This window comes from Cygnus olor, chromosome 10 (assembly GCF_009769625.2).
Source record: "Cygnus olor isolate bCygOlo1 chromosome 10, bCygOlo1.pri.v2, whole genome shotgun sequence".
NCBI classification, from domain to species: domain Eukaryota; kingdom Metazoa; phylum Chordata; class Aves; order Anseriformes; family Anatidae; genus Cygnus; species Cygnus olor.
The window spans coordinates 18,301,174-18,321,932 of NC_049178.1; the positions used below are offsets into that span (position 1 = coordinate 18,301,174).

Genomic DNA, 20,759 nt, shown 5'->3' on the forward strand with positions numbered 1-20,759 from the left:
GAACACGTTCCTAATTAATAGCTGGCTTATGGGAAGAACAGTGCTGAGGATTTGGTCATACCTCCAGACATAACGAAAAAGAGTGAATCGAGCTGTGGTTGATATACAGGAAAATCACTGTAGTTAGCAGATGTAACCTGCAAAAGGGACTTACATAAGCGAAACAGGCATTTTCACCCTATTTCTGTTATACCATCTAATCCTGGACACCTGCTTACGGTAGGGATGTATATTCAGGATATGAGTATTTGAGCAAAAATGCCCAAATTTTTCTCCTTTCGCCTTGGGAAGAAGGAGAGTGCAAAGAGATGCGAAGTGCTGCTGCAAGATGCAGCCGCATCTGTAGTTTGTGTGAGTCTTATTTCAGGTCAGAGCTGCGTGTTACGAAACTCCAGCACACCTTGCAAGTGACCTACATCGTGGAATTAAAACCCACTAACCTACAGAACCATCTGAAAGCCCACAAAATAGGTCAGTGGGTTTCCTGGTAGGAAGAATTACACAGCCAAAAAGACACACACGTAACAAAGAACACTGAGATTGCGTCCTTCACCTAACGAATACAGGAGCACGCTGCAAATCCTGTTTTTTACCCTGCTGCCACCGTTGCGTGCAAGCGGGACTTCCCACAAGCAACACGAACTGCTTTGATTCTCACTGAGGGACCCTGGAAGAAGCCTGCTCCTTCAGGTCTGGTGAGGCAGGGAGGAAAGGAGCAGCCCCACGCGCAGAAGCTACACCAGTGAAGCTGTGTAAGCAATTCACAGTCCCGAAGCGGAGGGGGCCCTGAAGTAGCCAGAGCACAAGCGACACCTGATTCATAACCAGCAGCAAACTGGCCTGGAGTTATGGCAGAGGTACCCGAGCACCAAGTCTGGATAGAGACAACCAAAATAATTCATCTGGCCCACTGCACGTTCCCTGACACCTTTCATCCCTCCGGGGTCTCGGGTCACAGGCGTTGTTTTCAGAGACCTAATAATTCAGCCAAAACAGAGCCCCACAGCACTTGGGGTTGTTGGGGAACGTTAATATGCAGCACACGACAGTAAGTCAGATCATGCGTGAGCCGAGCGTGTCCACAGAGAACTGCTCCTCGCATCCACCACTTCCCTCCTCGCAGCTACTCCTCAGGGCGATGCTGTACAAAAACGTTCCTATTCCCAGGTCATACGAGGTCCCAGCTATTTGATGAACCTGCGTCAGGGCACGAGACGCACACGCCGATCTTGCAGCTGGACCAGCCTTTCCGCAGCCAGCTACCCGGAGCACGAAACGATCCGGTGGGTTTGAGAAAGGCACGCAGAGAAAGCCGCGCCGCATTCCTCGGCCCACGAGGACCTGCAGAGAGCGAGGCCCGCGTCCCACTGGGTGCGATGGCTGTTCTCGGCTCTAGGAGAAAGTTGCGTGCCCTCTCCTCCCACACGCGCATGCATACTTTGATTTAGATTCCTGTCTCCAAAAAAAGCAGCCTATGGAGGAAGGAGAAAATGAATAATATCCACGCTGCATACTATCGATGACAGATTAACGCACTCAGTGCCACGGTTTATCAATTAGACCTTTAGACTCTCTCCACTGGAAACAGGGGACGGAGCTTTAAATCCTACCACCTGCGATCACTTAACCCAAACGTGTCACCTACATGAAAACTGTAATACACCTTATCCACACCGAGCATTTTACTATGCTATTAAACATATTTTTTTCTTTCCCTAGTACAAAAGGGCCACAGTAGGTGCAGTTAGTATGCCTTACCACGATCTTCAGGACCAAAACGTGGTAGAAGAGTCACAGCAGCCAACAGCCCTGCTATGCTCGTCACCTACAGCATTTCAGGTACCCAAAGCTGGAAGCTAGAGCTAGGAGCCATCCCAAGACACTCCACACCAATGCAGAGGATCCTCCCTGCTCAGAACGATTCCCCAGAGGTGCTGAGGCCCAAGAGAAAAAAACACTTTTGTGGTAATGAGATCATCAATGCCAGACCCAAACACCAGCAAAGAGCAAATCAGGACACAACTCGTACTCCTTCCAGCAGCCAAAGCACAAGAGACTGATCCTATGCCAGCTTTCTGCCTGCACCAGTATGACAGATAACACCAGATCTGAAGCTGAATAGCTTCATCCGCTCAGATGAAGTCTTACAGACTAAGGCTATCCTGGTTAAAAAAGCATACCATGAATCTGTACCAGCAGACAGCTTATAATGGCTCATGGCTGATGCATTTCGGGTCTGACAACATAAGTCATGAAGTCAAACAGTGTATCGTCAAAGCACAGCCTCAGAATTCAGGTCTGGCTGGGAACAACCAGCGTTTTCTGCTTGTGAAGGGCTGATTGTATGTAAGATTCGCAGAAGGCTCCTATTCTTAGCTCCCGTGCCACAGTGGGTTTGCCAAACTTAGCGAAAGTACTCTTCCTCTACAAATTCAGAAAGTAAGAGCCAATTAGTTTTAGACAGTGCTGGTAAACAAGAATTGAGAAAACCGTGGTCTGAAGAGCTCCCTACACACGGTCGAACATTTAGCAAACGCATATTGTGAATCCCAGCACTCCAAGTGACCGAGGCACGATTACGTTGCTCTCATCCATTACCAACCAAGCAGTCCCCGAGCGGACTCAGCCTCCAGACCCAGATGGCCCAGGGGGCACTCGCACGGCTCCGGGCTGGGACAGACCTCGCTCAGCTCCCTTACAACCCAGCCGCCATTTAACTCCAACGGGAAAAGCAGAGACGATTTACACATGGTCCTAAACAGCCAGTAAGTAAAGCTAATATTCTAGAGAAGAGCACCAACTTCCCTTCCCCAACAGCTCTTTCTAGAAGTCCCCTACTCCATTTGTATAGATATAGCCCACTCAAAAGGGCAGCCCTGATGCAAAAATAAAACCCCGCCTAACACAGGTGAAAGATACTTAACTTTAAAGAACTGAATGAAAACCACTTTGCTTCTAATCTACACCACCATGACACACCAGCACGTATTTTTAGAAGGGTCCTGCTAATAGACAGCAAATAAGCAGGGCACATATTAGCTCCACAGAGGCTGGGCTCGTAAGCCTGATTCCTCATTCCAGGAATAGCAGGACTATCTGGTGTCTATTCTGGTCAGCCCAGCCTGGGTACAGAACAAGAGTACTTGCGCTGGTGACACGGAGAGCAGCTGATGTCCTTCAAGGTGCTAGCTTAGATACTGCAGACGTGCAAAGGGATTTTCTGAAGAACTGAAGAGGAAGGAAGAGCAGCATCCGAGGCACCTGCTCCACACAAAACAAAATTCATTTTAAAATTACGCTGCTTGGCCTCCCCTCAAAAGTATGGCACAAGAGTGAAACACTACGGATGCATGCTCCTTGAGCACTCCACAATGAAATACATGTTCATCTCCCCATGCAACCTCCAAATCACGTACTTTGGGTATACAGATATTAGCAACAAATACAACAGAAATTCTTATTACTAAGTGTATGCCTTCCAGAAGGCATGTATGCTATGATTTATTATCTTACTATTAAAAAGTCCCCCTTTTTTCTTCTTAATTTGCACGTCAGGTATCTAATTGCTGCTCTCACACCTTTTGGTGAGTACTTTCAGTGTGTTTCTTCACTATAAAGGACATGAAGCTCAGATAACAAAGTGCTTATCCTCAAGTTAGACAAAACCTAACATCAGAGAAGCTCCGCCACCTCGCACTGCTTGCCTGTTAAACCGAATGGAAAACTGCAGAAAATAACTATCTGTGAGAAATCAGAGGGAAGGGGGAATAATCTGCTTCATGATGATGCTTTGAAGCACACAGAAACATTCTGCACAGCCACGCCTGGGAGGAGAGAGAAAGCTACAAGTGCATAGGAACACAACATATGTGAACCAGAAGAGAAAGAACAGGGAAGAGGAGCAAGAACACCATTAGGAAAAAAAAAGGAAACAGGGAGACGGTCTCACGTAGGAACCTACGACTCCCCTTAACAGGAAATGCAAGGCCAAATTCTGCCCCAACATTCTCAGGAAATCCAAAGTAAACTTTCTTTCCATGTCTGGAGTAGTAATGGGTATTGGAAGGGAACGTGTGTTTGTGGAGCAAAATTCCCAGCAGAAGTTTTAATTCAAGTCTTCCTCTGGGTTCAGGAACCGACGGGGGCTCTAGCAGAGCAAACCACCAGGACAGCCAAGGGACACAAGTGGAAGCAGTGACTAGCACCACCTCCCTGAGCCATTACACCAATACAAAAACCTCCAGGAAAGAAAATTATTGCAAACCCCAGCAAGCACTTTACCATTATTCATTCCCAAGCTAGCCAATTAAATTGTCATCTCGCTGAACCGGATGTTGTGCTGAACACAGCTTGCATCTTTGCTGTTAGCCTCTGAGAGGAAAACTTAAGGAAAACTCAAGGTGCTCCATACTCGATATACTTACCTAAGTACAGAGAAATGAAGTTTAACCATAAAAAAGCAGGAATAGAGTTGGGGAAAGCGTGCTGGCAACATGTAACAAATTCAGGACTTGAGTACTACAGGTTTAATATAAGCTTTGCCTGAAAACTCTCAATTCTCTTGAGATGGATTTGACTTTTTTTTTTTTTTTTTTTTTTTTAAGTCTAACTGAAATATTTACAAACAAGCCCTTGAAAAAGCATTCAGGTGCAGCTTAACTGTTTAGCATCCACAGCGATTTTTATTCGGTACATCTCTAAGAGTTACTGTACGTAGCTAAAGCTCTTTTTTTGGGAGCCTAAGGAAAGGGGATAGTTGGATCTGAGAAAGCAAAAATTCTACAGGCTGCCAGCCACCCCTCCCACACACACCACACAAAGATTGTATCAAGTCTGAAAAAAACACACGCGCAGTAGAATTAGCTAACATCCTAACTAGTTCTCAAATAGGAGAATATTTGTCCGCCAAAGTAAATTCTACAGCAAATAACTGACTTCACGGGGGGGGGGGATGTAGGTCATACTAAATCTTATTAAAATACTGAGCATACTGTTATTTCCCACTACAATTTGATGAAAACCAGTTGCCCCATCACATCTACAATGTTCTTCTTTCACTACTCTGTTGAGTTGGTTTTTGTTGTGTTTTTTTTTAAAGAGAGTTTGGTAAGTTTCTGTTAAGTGTCACCAAAGCCAGCCTTAATGAAGCACGGTGGATTTAAATGGGGATAGGTGTCATCAACTCATCAAATTACAACTTAAAGGTCAAGCTCATCTCATATTTGAAGTAATAAATTATCAATCATAACTCACTAGGTTTTCTTCCACCAGTGACTTATTAAAAAATTCTGATGAATTTCCCAGCCATTGACTTGTACCTCACGTACTGTAACACTCAGAGCAATACCACAACAAAGAGCTCTGACCTCCCAGGTCTTCTCAATGCACAAAGTTCACTCAACATCCAGCCACTCCTGCTTTCGGTTAGATTTATTCACAAATCATATAAATATGCAAGAAGACATGATGGTCCGTTGAATATTTAGAATACTTTCTCTCAAACTCCACAAACAAAAGCAATTTAAAAAGCAGCAAAAATGAATAGAAAGCTGATGAATTAAACGAATTAAAATTAGAAGCCATTCAGAAGAGTCTATTAAAAGCTAAGCATAAGTATGACGTTCTAGACATGAGGATCACATCTGGCAAGTAAGGCTACAGTTCTTAACCTGAAATCAATTGCTATCCCTTTTAAGGGCCCTTTAAAAGAGAAACATCTTACTATCTCAACAAACCTTTTGAAACTTCTCATTAAAAAATAAAAAAAAAAGGGAGGAAAAAAAGCCTTCTGCTCTCAAAATGAATGTCAGTATGGTGGCCAAATGAAAATGATCTGGTATGATAGCAGATACAATCCATGTGGACTCCTACATCTCATTAAGACTCTCCTCCTACAAACACTCGTGCACATGCTCGACATTATGCTGTGAGAACTTTCAGCGACTGCAAGGCTGCACTGTGCTGTAGCAGCACAGTAAAATACCAGACAACTGCAGGATCAACGTGTTTTACCTGAATCAATGGGGAAGCCAAGACAACAGAAACCCACAGAAATCAAGCACGCTTTGAAGGTTTAGTTGCATGACAAAACAAGATTGAACAAAGCCGGTGAAGAATCAGATCTACGCGTGTACAGAACGCTACTGTCCCGAAAGACAGACCTTATTCAATGATGTAAAACAATTTTAAATAGCATAGTTAAGTTCAACACCTTGGCATATTCTGTAAAACGTGTAGGGATATTTGTAATCAACATGCATCATGAAACACACAGCGAAGTGCTGCAACTCTATTGCTGTAACTCAGAGAGCTTCCATGGCCCAAAAGCATGCTCCCCATTAAAAATGTAGGCACTTCACATTGTTTAAAGCACAGTGCAAACAATAGCTAACCAAAAACACTGTAACCTCCTTTGTCAATCAAGTCAACACACCCAAGTCACGAGAACAGCCTGCCCAAGAGAGCATCTCAACGCACATCTCAACACACTTTCAAAGAAGAAAACTGACACCTTTCACAACGCAGGTCTTACAGACCGCTTCCTTGACAGAGAAGAGTAACGTGAACTCATATTCAGGCCATACATCATTTACAAAAAGCATATCAGAAGACAACATCATAGAACAAATCAGAAGAAAGAGAAAAAAAAGCAGACAACGACATGCCTATTTCAGCACCAACTGGTATTTCCAGAACCAACTTTCTGAACCAATTAAACTGCAAAAGTGCAATTTTGGGTTTTTAGGAATTAAATTAGCCACTGTACTTCAGCTGCACAACCTTGCAAAGACTTCCAGTTACTCAGCGTAAGGCAATCAGAAAGAACTGACAGCTAAAGCTTTCAGCAGTCCGCACCATTCCCACGAAAGCCAATTCCTTTGAGATGACAACAGACAGAGAGATCAACATCTCAGGAAGGGAGTTGTTGTTCTTGTGGCATCCTTGGTTTCAGCTGTTTCCCTTCTCACTCCCTAATCCTCAGTTATTTTTTACTCCTGGGGAAAACACAGGTAGATCTCTCCCCAAAACACAGAAAACCATCGGCCCCAAAACACAGCCCGAACATTTTGGGCTGCCTGCAGAGCTTTAAGAAGTCTTTCTCACAATAGCAACAGAACGGAACAACAAAAAGATTCAGGTCGCTGCCACAGTCATGAAACACATTTTCCAGGTCTAATTAAGTGCTTGAAAGAGAATTTTTAAAAACCACAATATTTTAAACGGGGACAGCCAGGACTACATCTCAGGGAAGGGGGGGGGGGGGGGGGGGGGGGGGGTGGCACGAACAATGGGGATCTGGAAAACGGTGGAAATCAACAAGTCAGCATAACCAAAGGCACGGCTGAGAGCCGCGTTTAAAGGTGGGCATTACCTTGTGGAGGTGCCTTTCCTGACATCGCAGATGCTGCATTTGAAGGCTTCGGCGCTGTTCCGAAAGGTGCACACGCTACAATCCCAAAAGCCTTCGTCGGCTGCAGGTTTGGCTTGCCTTTTTGGCCTTGAGGAGGGAGAGGGAGAGGGAAAGTGTGTGTGTGTGTGTGTGTATGCGTGTGTTTGGGGAGGAGGAGAAAAGGAGGAGGAGAGAGAGAGAGAGAGAGAGAGAGAGAGAGGGGAGGAGGAGAGAAGGAAAACACACACATTAGAAACCATATTACACAGCCCTCCAGCCCGGCGCCTTCTCCCGCCCGCCCCGCTCCCCCCGCACACCGGGGGTCGCCGGAGCCCCGCGGGGTCCCGCAGAGGTGCGGGACGGAGCCGTGCCTCGGCCCTCCCCGAGGGCCGGGCCGGGCCCTACCGAGCCGAGCCGAGCCGAGCCGGGCCGGGCCCCCCCGTGCCCCCCGGCCCCGGGGGCGCCGCCGTTGGGGCGGGGGCAGCGCCGGTGGGGCGGGGGCCGCCTCCCCCTCGCCCTCCTTTTTCGGAGGGGCGGGCGGCGAAGAGTTTGAAGGCCGGGAGGCGTGTTCGGCACCCGCCCGCCGCCTCCACCTTGTTAAATCTCCCTTTGTCTGGGAGAAGTGAGTGTGCGGGGCGGGAGTGCGTGTGCGAGCGGAGCCGCCATGGCTGCTCTCACACCACAGCAGCCCTGGCACCGGCGGCGGGGAGGCACAAACACTTCTCCTCCTCCTCCCGCTGCTGCCCTTCCACGCTCCCCTCCATCTTAGGAGCCTCCCTCCGAGCCCGCAGCCACCCCGCGGGGCCGGGGCGGCGCGGAGTTGGCCCACCTGGCGGGGCGGCGCGGCGGCCCCCCGCCTCTCCTCCCGCCCGCCCGCCCTCCCTCCATCTTAGGCGCCCCCTCGTCGCCGCCCGCCCGCGGCGGAGCGCACGCACACCGCTGCCAGCCAGGGGCCTACCCGCCGCCGGCCCCCGCCCGGCAGCGCCGAGCCGCCGGCCCGCCGCCCCCTCCCCGCGCTCACCTCCATCTTAGGGGCCCCTACCCCGACTCTCTCCCTCCCCCCCCAGCCCCGGCCGCCCCCCGCCGCTCTCACCTGGTCGGGCTCTTCTTGTCGCCCATGACCATGGATCGGGGCCGCCCCTGCCCTGCGCACAAAGAAAGCCGCGAGGGGGAGGGCGGGCGGGTGGAGGGGAGGGGAGGGCGACGGGGCTGCCTGCGGCCAGCGGGCTCCGGCTGCTCCTCACCCCCGCGCCGCCGCTCCTGCCGCTGCCAGGCTCCGCTCCAGACTAGCAGAGCAGCCCGGCGCCCTCCCTCCCTCTCCTTCTCTCTCCCTCCTCCTCCTCCTCCTCCTCCTCCTCCTCCTCCCCGCGCCGCTCCGGCGGGCGGAGCTCGCCGCCGCGCCGCGGCCAATGGGGGCGGCCCCGCCGCCAGCCCCGGCGGGGAGCGGAGCGGAGAGGGGGGCGCCCCCCTCGCCGCGGGGTCCCACCCCCGGGCCGGGGCGAGGGCGGCGGGGAGCCCTGGGGGGACTGCGGAGCCGGGGCTGTGCCCCTCGGGTTTGGGGGGGGGCTGCACACAACCACCCCCCCCGCGCCGGGACCCCACCGGCGGGGAGGGTTCTTTGAGCCGGAGGCGACCCCTTCCCTTCCCTTGTTCCCCCCAGGACCGCTCCCCGCCTGCCCGTCCCCCGAGGGGCTCGGGGCTGAGGGCGGAGGCGCCCCGGCCCCGGGGCCCGCAACAGGAGGAGGCCGCCCCTGCCCCGCCGCCCCGCTGAGGGACGGGGAAGGCCCCGGGGGCCGGGCGGCCCGGGGAGATGAGGGCAGCTCCCCTCGGCACTGAAGGGGGCAGAGGGGCCGGGGGGAAGAAGGCAGGCCGGAGCCTGCCTCCTCCTGCCGTGCGGGAAAGGGGAGCGGGACGTGGCCCGCAGGGTGCCCACAGGCAGTGCTGAGGGGCAGGGGGGCACCGCTCGCCTCAGGGCTTCGCATTCCTGGGGTACATGCCTCCTTTGCGTCCACCAGCACCTCAACAACTGCCTTCACCAATTCCCTTCTCTCTTTGGGTCAAGTCACCAACCCAAGCAGAGGCTGCTCTGAATTTAAGGCATTTTGACAGCATTTCCCTAGTCTTTCAACAACATCCTTATCGATCCATTGCAGATCCATAAGCACGCTTCACCAGAAAGCACAAGCCGCAGGTCTGCGAAACTCCTGAGGCGGCAAAGAGTGGCTCTTCCCCAGAAGCTCGGCCCCAGGCCTGCGCTACGCCTGCCCCGTGGGCCTGGAGAAACGCTCCTGGGGTGGCTGGGGGTGGCAGGTTGAGGATGAGCCCTTGTCACCCTCGCTGCACAACCCCTCAGTGTCCCCTGCAGCAGCTGTGTGAGAGGAGGTGGGGCTGAAGGGCCATGAGTGAACGGCTGGAGAAGGACTGGGGCGGCTCCTGGTTTGTGGAAGTTCCAAATATTCACGTTGTTACAATCCAAGCAAGAGCAGACATGGCACAGAGCATGTTTTTTGCCCCTTCCCTCAACTTACAAAGAGCAAAGAATAAAGACAAAAGTTGGTTTAACTCTTTGTAGCTGCACACGTGCAAGCCACAGAGGACAGGCATTTTTTTTTCCACTGTATTTTCCCACTTTTTCAGTGGCAACAAAGCCCAGATAGCTCCTGCCAGCGAGGAGCAGACTTCACCCCAGACAAGAAATACAGCACAGTCAGGAAGGAGCCTGCAGCCTGCGAAAGGAGGATGAGAGCAGGAGCGGGGCTGCAGGGAGTGGATGGAGACAGTCTGAACAAAATTAACCCCTGGCAGAGTACAAGGAAAAAATGAAAAAACAAAATGCTACTTAAAAAGCAAACCAATGTAAGGGACTTAAGACAGGATATGCTCTTACCATGACAGGACAAAAGCATAACCATGTCCTGTGCTTTAAAGCGTTAGCGATCTGGAGTTCACAGGTGTTCTGGAGATCACAGGCAGAGGTTTTATCCCCCTCCAGCAGTGCCCACTGAGCAGCCACGTGGTGCTGACTGTCACCTCTCCATATTTAAGGGCTGCATGTAATCCTCTCACCGTGCCCAGTTCCCCACATCCACACGCAGGTACCTTAACCCTTGCTGGCACCTCCACTCACTTCTTGAACCATGGCTTGTGCAGACAAAGACTTCAAATGACTTTTTCGTACTCTGTGCAAGTTTCCAAACAATATGGCGAGAAGCAGACATACTCCAAGGGCAGAGTTAAGGTTGTGTAGTTATCACATGTAGGAAGTGTCATTTTCCCATTGCATCTGCTGTTTTCCAAACATTTTTGCTCTTTTAGATTGTAGCAGCAATGTTTGCTTCAGGAATCTGTGTGGGAACAGTCACTCAGCAGCATTCACAGGGGTATGCTGAGCACAAAGTCCCGTTGTGCAATTGCTACCAGAACTTCACTGCAGTGATGTTTACGGGCACAACAATAATGTGTTTGGGGACAACATCAGCGGAGAACCTGAGAAGAAGCACACAAAGACAGAAAGTCCTGAAACTTCAACTCAGAAGCAGGTCTGAGCACTGCCTGACTCCCATTTTCTGCTACAGCAAGAAGAGGCTGCAGCTATTCACCTGAGCTCTCCATTACCGCGTTAAACAGAGCAATGGCCATGGCAAGCACAGAGCAAGTTATTGTGGAAACGCAAGGGAGCTACAGGACATTTTTAGAAAGCAGTTTATCTCCTCAAAAAGTTTCAGGGTTGCTGTATTCACAGCAAAAGTTGTTTTCTTTCCAAAAACCTACTACATCCTTTATTATCAATTCCCCTGGAAACCTTCCTTCCTCAGCAAGTAAGTTTTCAAAGTCACATGGTAAAAGCTTGGCAACCTCTGGACAGTGTGACTTCACTTAATCACGTACATCCAACAGGAGGTAATCATTCCCGGTTTATTAAACACTCCTCAAGTAGCAATTAGGTCTCTCTACCTTCACAGGCTGGATGGCAAAGCTGGGATGGTTCCTGGAGCAGCACTGTGACTGCAGACGGGTCCAGCTGAAGCTCCAGAGCTGCTGCATCCCATGGGAAGCGCTTCCCTCTTAACCCCTCCAGACACCAAGAGAAGAGCCATTTGCGGAAATTAAAGCAAACTAAATTGTAGCTGTGCTGGTAGGGTGTTTATTTCACACCACATTGCTCGCACCGTGGATTATCCTGCCTGCCTCAGAAGTCGCCGCGATGACGTGGGCAGCGTACCCTGCTGAGCATCTGGCGATTTTTAATGGGGTTCAGGCTCTCACAGGCTCGCAAGGCAGCCTTGGGCAAGTCATTTAGCACTTCTTCTCATTAACTCCAACACTCTTGATTTGAAAAGTGAATGCAGTAAATTTCTAAGCTCACACATAAATCCATGGCACCAGTTGTAAAACTGAACTCATTCCAGCCAAATATTTTGGACTCCGTGTTGGTGGTGAGTCTAGCTGAAGAAATTCCTGCCCATGGATGCAGAAGATGCCACTTTCTCAGCAGTACCGTGTTCAACCGCCTGCTTCAGAGCTCTCCCAACTGCAAGAGGATCCTGTTAATCCACATCTTTCCACCTCTCCCCTTCCCCCATCACATGCATTTTAAAAACAAAGGTCTTGCACGGAGCCGCTGGCTGCAGACGCTTCCCAGGCAGGACCCGAGATGCAGCAGCCCCTCGCAGAGCCACCTCCCTCGCCCCAGCAGCACCGCAGCTGCTCCTGCTTCTGAACTCCAGCTCGAGAGCAGGCACTGGTCCAAAGCTCCAGTCTGCACCTCTGCAGCTGGCCAGAGATGCTCGGGGCACGCTGGCAGCTCTCCTGCCCCGAGCTGAGCATCCCGTGAACAGCCCCTGCAGAGGGGAAAGAGCTCCGAAACCTGGGGTGCCGAGAGCACAAGGATATTTCCATGCACCTGGACCACTCGTATACATGGGTTTAAAAACAAAGCAGGACGCTACGCACCCAGCCAAAGTCAGTATTTGTGCATAGGGTTCAATGCCAAATATAAATATTAACTCGAGCTTCTCGGCCCCATTAGTCACTGTGGTAAAGATGCATTTTTGTGATTTTGCATCAGATCTGCGTAACTTCTCAGAAGTGACTGCTGTCCTCAACAGCCTGAGTTCTAACCACTTGTAAATGAGTTTTCTGTTGGTTTAACAGGGAATTTCTTACACAGGAATTGGAATCGGGCTCGGGACACAGGGGTCCCTGTGAGTTTAGCCAGAGCTAAAAGGCTCAGAAGTGATGCTCTGGGGCAGGAAAGTTGTGTCTCACCGCGTGATTAGCACCTTTTAGTAGAAGTGGGTGAAAAGGGAAATTAGCAGTTGAGGGTGAAAAGGTGAGCCAGCTACAGCAGGCAGCATTCGCTTCATTGTGCCCAACACATCCCGCTGAATGGGATTAAATGTCTGGCCTCCCCAGGTTTCCAAGCTGGGGAGAAGACATCAAGGGGTGGAATGAAAAGAGGCTGTGTGAAAGCCGGTGGCCTCCACGCAAACTAGAGTAATGTTTGCCATACAGTAAGAGCATCCTTGGCAAGGGAGGCAGGAGCCTGCGCTCAGAAGCCTGGAAGTCTTCACCACAAAACAAAACACCAAACCGGAGAGCACGCGTTAGCCAGAGGCGCTGGTGGCCAACTAACCGCACCCTCCTCTGCTTTCAAAGCACAGCATTAGCTGCCACTGGCTCGCAGGTGCTGATGCCAGCAAGAAGTCAGGAGGAAACTACTCTTGGAAATCTCACTTAGCACTTGACAGGACCTTTAAAAATGTGGCCCGGGCTGAGTTTGTAGGCTTTTGGGGAAAGGGTTGTGCTAGGAGTTGTGTAAACAGAGAACTTGCTGATGGATGGCCCCGGGGCACCGCCGAGCTTGATGCATGCTCCTGCAAAACACACGGAGTTAACAAGGGAGTTGGATTAATACGGAGACACTGAGAGACTTTACTGATAATTGTGGGAGAGAAGCAAATGATAAGAGAGAGTTCCCACACAGCATGCCATTTTCCAGACTTCAGTAAAGACTCCGCTACACTGTCAGATGGGATATTTTTAGCTGAGCTGGAAGCACAGGCATGGCACAGTAGGCAAGGGATGAGGCAAGGAGAACCACTGGGCTGCAGGAAAATCCTCAGCAGAGCTCCTCAAAAACCTGCCTTGGGATGAACATCAACATGCCTTGGGTGTTTTCATCAGTGACCCTATCAGGAAAACGAGGGGTTGTGCTAATAGCCTGAAGACGAGATGTGGATGTCACAGCTGAAGAAAAGAATAACTTCTAGAGAAAGTGAAATGGAAATGGGGTGAAATACGGTGTTATCTGACTTACTCAGTGGGGTGCTCATGAGAAAACTTTCTGACTTCGCTAGGAGCCCATTGCTTTGGCGCACAGGAGGATAAAGAGCTGTCTCAGTAGTTTGTGTGCCACTGGTGTGACTTAGCTCCTGGAAAGGCACATGTCAAGCCGCAGCTATCAGAACTCCCAACAAACAGAGACAAGGAAGCATTTAATGGCACTGTGCAGTGCGCAGGCAAGATCTTATTGGAGTTGCCATTCTCCAGGCAATTCTTGACAAAAACTTGCATGCGGGCTGGGACAAGCACAGAGGAGGGGTTCGAGGATGGTCAGAGTAGTGGGAAGCCTGTTTTATAAAATAAGTCTCTGTGAGTTCAACTTGCTCAGCCTGGAGAAACAAAGGTTGAGAGGGGATATGGCTACTCTCTATAAATACTCTGAGGAAGGAGGCAGCACAATGGGGTAATAGAAGAGCTAACAGACGAGAATGAAGAGCGCAACTGAGCTATGCTGGCCATGTAGGCTGGAAATCAGACATCTGTTTCTAACCTTCGGAGGAGCAAGGAACAGAAACAGCCTTGCCATGGGAGGAGCAAAGGCAGGCGATGTCAATATGGACCTTGATCGCTTGCAGGAGGAATCACACGGCAGAGCAGCTGCCCCGGTCCCTCCTGCCCCTGGATCCCCGTGGGATCGGGTCTGCATCTCCTCCTCACCCACTGCTCTCACAAGAGGATGGGAGAGATACAGGAGGAAGAGAGCTCTTCATCCAGCTTTTGCCTCTAGAAACAGATTTCTCAAACACCCAGGGATTTCCAAATTGATTCTAAGTTTGGAACGTGTCTTTTTGCCATCCCAGAAAACCTAAAACTTCCTCTGTTCGGCAAAATAAGGGTCTTTTTAAAGTTCTCTTTTAATATGATCTATTTATAGATGGTCTTTCATGGGTTCTTTGGAAAATAGTTTTAGAACTGAATTAGCAAGTGATCAAATGCCGACTATCAGGAACTTCAAACAGCAAGCCAAAAACTTTCTATCAGAAACAGCCTGCCGAAGAACAACTTAGTAGAAAAAGGATCTGAAAGATGAGGAGCAATATGCAAGCGAGAGCCAGTGCCAAGAATCCCAGGGGCTGCAAACCCTTAAAATGCCAGACAGGCAGGAGCAGCAAACAGCCTGAAAAGGTAGGGAGGCATAAAAAGCTGCGTGCGCAACAGTGTTAAATACAGAACTCAGCTGAGGGAAAGGAAAGCCAACAGAAAGCAGAGGCACCACTTAAGCATCCTGCATGCTGTACTGTACAGATAGCGAGGGCTGTGCAATTTAAATCTGTAATCCCTTCCCGAGCAAAGAGGCTTTTGCAATAGCGCAATCTGGATGTCACCAGCATATGAATAGGCATCTTGGGACTGCTCTGGAGAGCAGAGGTCAAAGTTTAGTGATGTATGTAGTTGTCTCCCTAATGGGCCTTATTGATTATTATCCATAGAAACAAGCAACGTCTCCAAATCTGCCTCCCCCTTTATGTTAGACGCTGGCAGCCAAGAAAAAGTACCTTGATATCCTCGCTCCCCGCAGTTTGTGGAGCACTGAAGCTTGCAACAAGGAAAGACACGGCGCTGCTGAACAGACTTCTGAAACACGGCGAGTGGGAAATGATAAATAGACCTGTGCAGCATCTGCATAGCAATGGGAGCGCTGTGTCAAAAAGTAATATCTAGTAAAACACAAAACAAACAAACCAACCAAACAAAAAAAATAGAACAGGTTAACATGAGGGGAGAAAGAGGAGGGAAAAATAACAAGTCACCCTTGGTATTCAGCCACCTAAATAAAGTATGGAACACACTACAAACAGAGCCCAATTTTTCCTTGTCCAACTTCAGGTATACCAGCAAGGTATCTTAAGTATTGCCGTGACATTGTCATATCTCTGATACAAAATCATGAGAATAGTTTGGTGTCTTCACAGCACGGGCACAGTTCTGTTGTGGAAACTCAATGGGAGAGCAAAAATAGAAAAACCAGCACAAAGGCTGGACCAAAAGTACGAAGGCTGTTTTTTCCCATTGCAGTGAGCGCTGCTGCGGCAGCCAGCTGGCACCGTGATGTCGGCAGAGCCACACAGCCACCTCCGCTGGGTGCTGGGAGACCCCTGGGTGGGGGAAAGCTGATAAGGAACCAGGGGTGATTATCAGGCCTCTTCAAACTTCCTGGGTTTTCAAGACAGAGCCTGAGAAAGCAGGCTCGCTGCAGATTTTTGGTACTTCCAGTTGTGGCTGCTGCTAGAAAGTGGAAGTGGCAGGAGGAAAAAAAGTAAAGGAAAAGAAAAGCGAGCCCTCTCTACAATATTTCAGAATCTCAGAAGAAATTTCTCCCATTTGGTTCCAGAGTCAGAAATTGTCTCAGGCAGCAGGGAGGTCCTGGCTCCCCCCGGAGATGTTTGCCCACCTCCGTACGGGGACATCAGGCCGTTTAGACCACCCCTGCAGGTGCACCGCCTGGCTGTCTGCTCCGTCCATCCCCGTCCTCAGCCATTTTCACTGCCTGCAGGCTGAGCACCCCAGCACAAACACGCTCGGGATGTGGAGGCGCATCCCTCTGCAGACACAGGCACCGCCAGCCCCCCGCAGCCCTTTGCTACCTCCTGCAGGGTTTGGGAGCTCCTGGCTCTGCAGCACTCACAGCTTCTGTAGCGCAGGCACCCGAATGACCTCCACAGCACAGACGAGACACTTTTGGGAGGCAGGAGCAGTTTTGCACGGCCCACACAAAATTCCTCTAAGTCCTTAGGCATTGCAAAGTTTTGCCAAAAAGGAGTCTTTGTGCAGGAGGCATCTTCCCCTGCAGTTAGGAAGTCTGTACAAGCCTTATTTATTCCCGAGTAGCATCTGTAGGAAACCTATCATCTACCTGCGTGCCCTCACACTGAAACGCTGGGTCTTCCCACCTGAGAAAGAAGAAAAACTGGAGAGTATAAAGCCAAGCACAGGCTGTGTCATCTACATTGGGGCCGTAGCGCCGGCCAGATGGGCAGCAACCACCTTCACTTCAGCGGCACTGCAGCAGCACGACGCCGGGCCCTGCCAGGGATGTCGCTATCCAGCACGCTGCCAAGCCACAGAACAGCAACAAGCCTGTCGTGCCCTCGGTTTTCTTACAGGTACAGCGAATTTGGCTCGCTCTGGGGCTTATGAAGGGCCCAGCACCGGGGAATCAGAGATGCTGTGCTCTGTGCAGCTGGCATTAGGATCACCAGCATCTGGTGGGAGTGCAGCTCCACAGGACCAAAAGAACAAAAAAAAGCCTCTCTTTTCTGCTAGAGTACAGCTGAATTCCCTTCCTCCCATTCCCTCAACAGATGTCAGAAAAAAGAATGAATGGCTGCGGCCCCGTGTTTGACTTGCACCTTTCACACTTGCTGCCGAGCTGGCCTACTGCTTCTGAATTCGGCTCTGAAAGGTGCTGCTTTCTGAAAAGGGAAAGAGAAAGGGAAAAAAAAAATCAACAACCTTGAACACTTAATAGTAAACTCCTTCAAAAGAAAACTTGCTTCAAGCCAAAAAGCACTTGCCCAGTTTCAACTAAATGTAAATTTTCACCACGCTGTAATAAACATCTCAATATGGGGGGCTCAAAATGAGAATGCTGAGACAACTTTGCTCCAAGCAGCTAAGAAATATATAGAAATATTATATATATATATCTTTTTTTTTTTTTTTTTGAACAGAAGAAAAAATCAAACTACCCCAAGGAGACATTTTATGGTGTTTCAGTTATATACATATATATATATATATATATATATATATATATATATTAAAAAACAACCAACCAAACAAGGAGAACAAAATGACAAACCATGGGTTGATCTGCTGCTCATCGTGCAGGAGGATAGAGTCAGGAGTGGGGCTCTCTCCGCCAACCCATGTCACAGATCGGGGTGCTGTCGGAGCAGATGAACCCAGGACCGCTATGGGAAGGAAGATTTTCCAGGACAGAGAGGTGGCCTGCTGCAGAAACGTGCCTGCAGAGCACACCTGCCCATCTCATCTCGCTGGGGCTCTGCGGCACACAGCGCTGGCTCCCAGTCGCCTCCTTCCCCAGCTCAGCACCGAGGGGTGCTGGACACAGCTGGAGGGGCTCCGGCAACGTCCTCCAGCAACCGATGGCGGTGGCGTTAGCAATAAAACGTGCCTCGAAGGGGGAAGAGTCGGAGTCCTTCACTGCTCAGGTGTTGCACGGCTTTCCTTGCCCTCGGGCTGGCAAGGTGGGGCGCTGGGACCTTTGGGTGCAAAGGGCGAGCACGGCAGCGTTATCTCAGGGCCGCGTCTGCCTGCCTGCTTGGCAGACAGCTGCTGATTTGTTTTGGAATGTACAAAAATGGCCTTAAATCCAATTTAGGCATTAAGGAAGAAAAAAAAAAAACACCACAAGAGCCGTATGGCAGCTTTGCAAGCCCACAGGCTCCCCCGCAGCTCCTGGGAGGGCAGCAGGGCTGTGGTCGCTGCTCCAAAGGCAGCGTGAGGGTGCCACCAGCTGCAGCACCCCGCAGAGAGGAGCCCAGGGACAGCAGCTTGTGCCCTGCAGCGGCAGGAGAGCGCTGTGCATCTCTCCGGGAGAAGGGGCTGTGCTCAGGACTGAAGCCGTGAGTTAGCCAAACTTGCCCAAAAAAAGGGAAAAAAAAAAAAAGCTGCTTACAATGTTCCCCCAGCCTAGGAGAAATACGCTTCCCTAGGATCAATTCAAACCTAACAGGCTGCTGTGCTCAGTAGCAAAATTAATCTTACACCAGGAGGATGAATTACAAAAGGAAGAGGTTGCTGCATTCATTGCTAGAAATTAATCTTGTGCCGAGAGCTTCCCTGTCTGCTCTCCAAGTGGCCACCTTGCCAGGTGGAAGGGAAGCCTGAGTGAAAATGGGAACTTTGAGAGAAACTGAGAGACAACATAAAAACGTTTCCAGGTGGTTTTGGTTAAAGCAAAGGCAGAGCCATAAGTTGTGTCGCTGCCTGGTCTCAGTCGTGGCAGAAGGTAGAGAATTGGCCAGGAAGAGAGAACCGCTGCTGCCGAGATACCGTGACTGGCCTAATTAGGTGGAATCGCCATTAGCTATTCCACCTAATTAGATAATTAGATTAATTATCTAATTAACTGAAATTGTTGTTAGACAAAGGCAGGTAGAGCCTCAGAGGTGATAAGGAAGATATCAGGGCAAGGTTACTTCGAGATTTATATTGATTCCTTTAACAGTTCAAGAATTCCCCTGGTTCCCACAGTTATTTACTCTCGTCTTGCTCCTCCAGGATGCTTTAAAAGTGATTAAAGCAGGGAAGAGGGGGGCTGCTTTTTGAAATGAGGGGAAAAAAAAAAAAAAAAAGAAAGTTTCACTGCAAGTTCATGCCCCCGTGCTCTGAAAGCAGGGGGGCAGCTGGCCACGCTGGCAAGGACTGGGCCTATCCCCAGGTTCCTGGGGCTGGATTTTTTGAGTTCCTCCCTTCAATCCTTTCTGGCTGCTCAGCTGTGTGTGTTCGGTGAGAGGCACAACACACGAGCTAACGCTGCCCCGATGCTGCTGGGTTTTTCCTCCATCCCTCGCCCCGTGCTCGCAGCGCTGGTGGGAACCACAAGCCCATTAAGCAGCCCTGTTGCAGCAGGCAGGGCATAAAAGCAGCATTAGAGCATCCCGCCCCAGAGACCCCGCAGTCCTAAATACCCAAGGGCTAGCACGAGGCAGGTCTGCACGTTTAATAACCCAGCCCTAATCACTTAGGCGTGAAGCTGAAGGCACGGCAGGCAGGGCAGGGGCTGCACCCGGAGCCTCTGCCCACCGGGGCTTCTGCTGCCCCCCCTAAATTTTGCCCCGACCGAGCCCAGGCGTGGGGAGGCGCAGGAAGGCGTGCAACCAGCTTGACCCTGCCCTTCCCGTCCTGCATCTATTGTTAGAAGCATCAAGGAATTTGACCCACTTTGGGAGTTTCTGTTGGTTTTTCGCATTCCATTTGTCCTTTCTGACTAGCGTTTTGCGCTCGTGTGTCACGGCGCTGGCTCTGCTCCCCGTGGTGGATGTTCAGATGGCCGTAAAAAGATCCAGCTGCTGCATCCCACTGTGTTTAGAGCTTTTACACGCCGTGTGGATCCAAGATGCTGCCCACGCTGGGTTTTGAGGCATCCTCTCCACGTACCAGCTCTACCTAGCATCCTCCCTCCTCACCCAGCTTCCTTCCTCCAGCCAGACAGTTTAATTCGGATACAGACATTGCACTCTCGCTCACACCAACGCCAAAAACACGAGCTTTTTTAACTACAACACAATTTTTGCAGCAGCCCAAAACAAGAGCAAAGATTTGGTGAGCAAAACATCCTCAGCACAAGCTCTCTTGCTCACCTCCCTGCAGGAATCCGTACGAATCTGCCGTAGGGCAGAAGAAAAGTTTAAACACCTTGTCAGGAGCTCGAAGGTGACTTCTGGTTTACCTTCTGTAGCGTTGGCTGGTCACACACGTGGATGTCTCACCACCATTTCCCCTCTTCTGCCTATCTCCTGTGCACCTCTGAGGTTTCTCTTTCATACGCCCTCATAACACCTGACTTCTTTCAGCCTTAATACCTGTGTATAATAGCTTAATAACTCTTATAATAGCTCCAGCCTGTCTCCTGAGAGGCACAGAAATAAACCTGTCTCTCCTCGTTGCAGGGAAGACGTTAACAGATCCATTACCGGTCAGAACGGAGCCGCTGAGATTATCAGCATCCCTCGCTCCTGCTCCCTGGGAGCGCCTTGGCTTCCTTCTCTGCAGGATGAGAAGCGCCTGCACCACAGCAGTGCCTCGTGTAGGAGCCGTGTGACAGCACGCGGGGTAAGCGGCATCGTGCTGGGCCCCAGGTGCGGCACGGGGCTGGGCTGGTGACTAAGATTTAATCATTTTCACCTAAAAGTGTTCAGCAAACTCTGAAACCCGTCCCAGCTGGCAAACGTGCTGCCCTGGGGAGGAGGAGAGCCACAGCCCCAGGGCTGCCTCACCTCTGACAAGCCCCCCAGTATTTTCGCCTGTCTTGGAAATCTGTCAGCAGCGTGCCGCA

The 20,759-nt window shown here is 50.5% G+C and overlaps 1 protein-coding gene and 1 long non-coding RNA gene across 3 annotated transcripts in view; both read right to left on the bottom strand.

The window, feature by feature from the left end:
* Positions 1 to 8,754, bottom strand: part of LOC121075437 (RING1 and YY1 binding protein) — a 44,744-nt gene extending 35,990 nt beyond the window's left edge. The window contains exons 1-2 of the mRNA XM_040568717.1: positions 8,484 to 8,754; positions 7,373 to 7,498 (exon numbers count right to left, since the gene is read on the bottom strand). Coding sequence (XP_040424651.1) covers positions 7,373 to 7,498; positions 8,484 to 8,515 — 158 coding nt within the window. The 5' untranslated portion in view covers positions 8,516 to 8,754. The remainder of the gene's footprint in view (positions 1 to 7,372; positions 7,499 to 8,483) is intronic.
* A 766-nt stretch (positions 8,755 to 9,520) lies between these two features.
* Positions 9,521 to 20,556, bottom strand: LOC121075577. 2 transcript variants are annotated; one of them, XR_005823027.1, is made up of 4 exons: positions 20,154 to 20,556; positions 16,721 to 17,148; positions 15,232 to 16,626; positions 9,521 to 11,921 (listed from the first exon to the last, which is right to left on the bottom strand). It is a non-coding gene; the product is annotated as an uncharacterized LOC121075577 (long non-coding RNA). The 2 variants fall into 2 exon arrangements; XR_005823026.1 differs by having other exon boundaries at positions 15,232 to 17,148.
* Between the last annotated feature and the right edge of the window lie 203 nt (positions 20,557 to 20,759).